The 5,092-nt window shown below is 39.0% G+C and overlaps 1 protein-coding gene across 2 annotated transcripts in view; it reads right to left on the bottom strand.

Annotated features, from left to right (window-relative positions):
• The window catches only part of FANCI (FA complementation group I), a 28,113-nt gene that overhangs the window by 923 nt on the left and 22,098 nt on the right, over positions 1-5,092 (bottom strand). For both annotated transcript variants that reach the window (XM_026709330.2, XM_087941358.1), the window contains 6 exons: positions 4,734-4,918; positions 3,458-3,514; positions 3,285-3,344; positions 2,764-2,841; positions 1,983-2,078; positions 1,394-1,510 (listed from right to left, as the gene is read on the bottom strand). In XM_026709330.2, coding sequence (XP_026565115.2) covers positions 1,394-1,510; positions 1,983-2,078; positions 2,764-2,841; positions 3,285-3,344; positions 3,458-3,514; positions 4,734-4,918 — 593 coding nt within the window. The remainder of the gene's footprint in view (positions 1-1,393; positions 1,511-1,982; positions 2,079-2,763; positions 2,842-3,284; positions 3,345-3,457; positions 3,515-4,733; positions 4,919-5,092) is intronic.

Raw genomic sequence — 5,092 nt, 5'->3', positions numbered from 1 at the left:
CTGGAAGAAATAAAAACAGCACATGGAAAACCCCACATTAGCCAGCGAATGACTGAAATAGTGCAAGCTGTATAATCTGCTAGTTAACCAAACTAGTTACATCTGTTATGCAAATCTCCCAAACATTTTGGAAGGGTTTTTTGTTTTTGTTTTGCCTTTGTTAAGATATGTTTCAAGGGAAGAAACAGAAGAGAACGATGGTAAGGATGGGGAGCCTGCAACAAAACGTTTCGCGATTCTGTTTTATTTATTTATTCTTAAATTAAAAGTACTCATGGAAGCAAGAACATGGATAGTCTTTATTCCTGCTCCCAAACACTAGCAGTGTGGAATTGACCTTTTAATTTTGAACAGGACTACTAGAGTGGTTGCCATGTTCCATCAATGGTTTGCTTTTAAAACAAGCTGCAGGACACTAGAATTATTTAAACTGATGTTAGCACGCGTGGGATTGATACTCATACAAACTTCGCAAGGAGAATTTAAAGAGAAATAGATTGCTGCTGTCATCAAAATAAGGATCCTTTGGTGTGTTCCATCAGACTATAAAGAAAACCCCTGGAGATGAGGAGCACATTTGAAAGTTTGGGGCCTTAGTGGGAGAACATTCACAAAGTGGCTTCCAAAATGTAATGTCCCTGTCCTTTACCAGCAGCAAGAACGATTGTGGAACCCAAAGGCATTGTTGCAAATCGAAAGGTGCTCTGCCACACTCCCTTTTCAATGTACAGGTAGTCCTTGACTTAAAACATTTCATTTAGTGACTGTTTGAAGCTTCAGTGGCACTGAAGAAAGAGGACTTACAATCATTTTTTTCACACTTAAGGCCATTGCAGCATCCCAATGGGATTAAAGTTTTGGTGCTTGGCAACTGGTTCATATTTGTGACGGTTGCAAGGTCACGTGACCCTTTTGCAAACTTCTTGCTTTTATATTTTGTATTAAGTTATAAAGTATTGTAAAATACAGAATACAAAAGTAAATAAGAGGACAATGAGGGAGGGGGAAGAAAAGTGAGGAAAGATAGGGAACGGAAAAAGCATTGACTTCCCACTCTGTTACAGTAGAATAAGGAATTTTTACAAACTTCTCACAAAGTCAATGGGGAAGCCAGATTCACTTAACAGCTGTTAACTTCACTTAACAACTTAACAATAGCAGTGATTCACTTAACAACTGGCAAGAAAGGCCGTAAAATTGAGCAAAATTCCCTTAACAACTCTTCTTGCTTAGGAACAGAAATTTTTGGCTCAATTGTGGTTGTGTATCGAGGACCACCTGTATATCCTGACAATAACCTTTTAAAAGAAGGTGTGTAGGCATCAAGGGAGGGAGTTTTGGAGGCAGGTGAGTGACCCCAGGCACCACATGGTCACCTGTCCTGCAAACTGACCTCATCTTGGTCTGGCTCGTCCTCCGCATCCTGTTCTTGTAGGACATTTTCTACGGTAGATACATTGATTCGGAAGTCCCGGGAAGCACTTAGTTTCATGTATTGCATTAGGTTAACCTGGAACAGCCAGAGGTCAGGCAATCGTTTTACAAAATGTTTACACCAGCATTCAAAGCATTGAAAAAAGTCATCACAGTCAAATTTACACTTCGGTTATGTGAGTTACAGTTGCTGTAAGTGTATGGATCAAGTTTGATTTCACTGAAAATTCGCATCTGAATAAAAACACACTGTTTGAATTTGGTTTGTGAGACAAATATTTCATCAGAGGGCTTCATACGAAGACCTTTCTCAATCACATTGAATTCTAACGGACCTAAAACATACCAGATGTTATTTTGAAGTGGGGTAAAGAGCTGAAATTGCTTATTTTTCATTTGAAAAATAATTAACATTTTGAATTTGGAGGCAGGGCTAATGTATCATTAAGTGCACAGCCTTCAAGTGCAGCATAAAAGATACACTACCTTATATCATAATTGCCAGTATTATAAAAAGGAATTCCTACATTTGAAAAATTAAACCTTACCTTTGACTTTTTCGAGAGATGGATCAGAAAATTCTCATACTGTTCTATGGCGAAAACCAAGTTTGGAATTGGTTTAGTCTCCCGCAATACTTTAGCCTACGGATTCCAAGAAAATGAGCATATTAATAGAAAATAACACATTACTGTTTAGGATTTTATCTGTTTATATAACTACCCATCTCATAAGAAGTGTCACCAAACAGCATCCAACAAAGAATTTTCATGGGCCAGAAGTTAGCAAAAGTAGAACAAATTAAAGAAGTACAGTATTTTGAGATCAAAATAGAACAGATGATATTAAATAGCTAAGCAAGTTTTAGTTACAAAGGATTTTTTTGAAGCAACAAAGCAGTATACTGTTGGCTACACTAGTTTCACATTTATGCAAACAAGAAACATGGAAAGATTTTAAATATTTTAAACTACACTATTACCATCATTCAACTGAATCAAATCTTCACACAGAGATCTTGTGTAACTAGAATCTCTCTGCTGACAGAAGCACAATAAAGTCTTCTGTCCAAGCATCAACCATGTTAAATCTACCCCATTTTCTCTTACATTTATTGTGCACAAACACACCAATTGTTTCTGGTTGTGTGAATATCTCCTTTTCCTAGATGTTACTGCAGTTTTAGAATGCAAAAATGTCAGGAACTACTGTGGGACAATGGTTTAAATGCACTCCTAAGATTTACATGAAAGAAAATATTGAAAATCAAATTTTAATTCAGCCTGGCTTCAAAGAACTACATAAATACAAAAAATTAACCATGCTTACCATAACAGCGGATTCCTCTCCCTTTTTGTCTTTTTTCTTTTTTTCAATTGCAGAGGTCAGGGTTTCACGTTGGATGTTCTGTAGAAAACAAAAATTAGGAAGGCACATTTTTAATGAGTCTGGTGGGAATAGAGCAGCTGGGTACATGAGTCTCTAATCGGTTGACAGATTCAGCCTCTTGCCCCCAACAATTTTGGGTCCTCATTTTACCCACCTCGGAAGGATGGAAGGCTGAGTCAACCTTGAGGATTGAACTGCCAAACTGCAGGCAGCCAGCAGTCAGTAGCCTGCAGTACTGCACTCTAACCACTGCGGCTCATATAGAATGTTAATCCTCAGATTTTAATATTGCAACATCCACAGATATATTTGGATTGCCACCAGCTTCCCATCCCTACCAGCTGATGCTCAAACTCAAATCCAATTTGATTCAACAAAGTTGCTGCATCAGCACTCCTCTTTGTAAGTTAATAGTAGCTTCATCTGGGACTAGAAATAAGAAATGGAGCACATTGTCTCACCTGTACATATGTAATGAAGGCATAGCACTGGGGAGTCATGTGGGAACCAGACAGTCTAACCTGTAGAAATAAAGGGGTGATACGATCTCCACAGAATCTCCATTTCTGCCTGACCTGATATTTATAACGGTGCCTAATCATGATAGGCATTGTGCACGGTGAGCAATACTCACCAGTTTCTCAAATCGTCCTGGAATCCCTCCAGCTGTGTTTCGACACACTTGGAGATACTAGGAGACAAATGCAAGAGGTTGTGTCTGAGTGATAGGACCGTCTTACACTGTGAAAGAATATCTATGAACGTGGCCTAGGGAAGGGAGAAGTGGTGCATGAAGAGGATAAAAGATTACCCAGAAAGAGGACAATGTGAGAAAGAAACTCAGAATAATATTGCCTTTACTTTGCTTGATATAAGGCGGGATAGAGAGAAACTCTGATTGGTTTTCAAGATTGATGTCAACAGTTTGAGGTAGGCAAGGCCAAGAAATAGCATGGGAGGCAATCAAGAATACATGTTATTGTTGCAGATGGAGTAACAGAATCTTGTCCCTTTCCCCAGGTAAGGAACATTGTTTCTCACTAATCCAACTCAAATCAACATGTCTTTATATAAATATTACTAGCTTGATACCTGTGCTTCGCTACAAAGCTATGTGGTTGGGCTTAGTTTTGGGGGAGGAAAATAAGGGGAAGAAAGTTGTGCCTCTGCCTTCCGGTATTCATCTGGCTAGCATCCTGCCAGTGTGTGAGAGAGTTGAGGGCTGTTTGGAAACTGAAACAGTATTTGCTGTGCGAGCAAGAAGACAGCAAGGAGCTTAGGCGTGGCTTAGCTCAACTGTTCTTTACTAAAGCTGGTTGCTGCTGTGAAACCAAAACTGAAATTCCTCTGCTTGTGTTTTGCATTTGGAACAGATTTCTTTTCAGGTGGGGAGGGGAGAGTAGAACTCCTTAGCATCAGAGCGTGTTAATAATAATATACGAAATACTGATGCTCTGGTGATCATTTTGAAAAATCCTTTCTTAGTGAGCACTTAGAAGCCAAAAGGAATATACATGCCAAATTTCACGTTTGTAGGCTTTACAGTTCTGGAGATTTTGTAATGATGCGTGAGTGGTATTTCACATATAGATAGATAGATAGATGATAGATAGATAGATAGATAGTAGATAGATAGATAGATAGATAGATAGATAGATAGATAGATAGATAGATAGATAGATAGATTGATTCCTGGGCCTTATAGCAGGCAACTCCATTCTTGTGTCTGAATAACTTTGGCAGATACCACTTAGATTCAGAACCTTCTTAGGAATAATCCTATGGGAATTTTCTGCATGACCAGTTTTTTTCCCTACTTCTCGGCGTAACAACTGTCTACATTTTAACTCCCTTTGAATAATGGAAATCTGGTAACTCTGTCTTTACCCTTCCAGGTCAGTAGCACTCACATATTTTACAAGTGTTGTGAGAATGGCATACATCTTGCTGAGACTCCTAAGCAATGTGTCCACACAGCTCCCTGTGGGTAAGGCTGTTTGGATCAGCTCGTGGTAGGCGGTCAGCGCAGTCCCAAGCTGTAGAACAACAGCCTTCTCTAGAGGTTGAGTTTGGTTTACGGCTTGAGAGGCATTTTCTAGTTTTAAAAAAAAAGGGAGAAAGTTACATTCAGGTCACAAATGATAAGGTCTGAATGCTCTAGGATTGTCTGCTTTGGATGAGAGGATCTTTTTTTCCTCTTAAAGATGTGGTTGAAGTAGGCTTAAAGTTCTGTAGAGATTCTCAGTTATCCAGGTCATAGTTGCCCCAA

The sequence above is a fragment of the Pseudonaja textilis genome, chromosome 13 (genome assembly GCF_049901715.1).
Source record: "Pseudonaja textilis isolate UNSWEBS1 chromosome 13, rPseTex1.2, whole genome shotgun sequence".
In the NCBI taxonomy this organism is placed as follows: Eukaryota; Metazoa; Chordata; class Lepidosauria; order Squamata; family Elapidae; genus Pseudonaja; species Pseudonaja textilis.
This window is presented reverse-complemented; position numbering and strand designations above follow the sequence as displayed.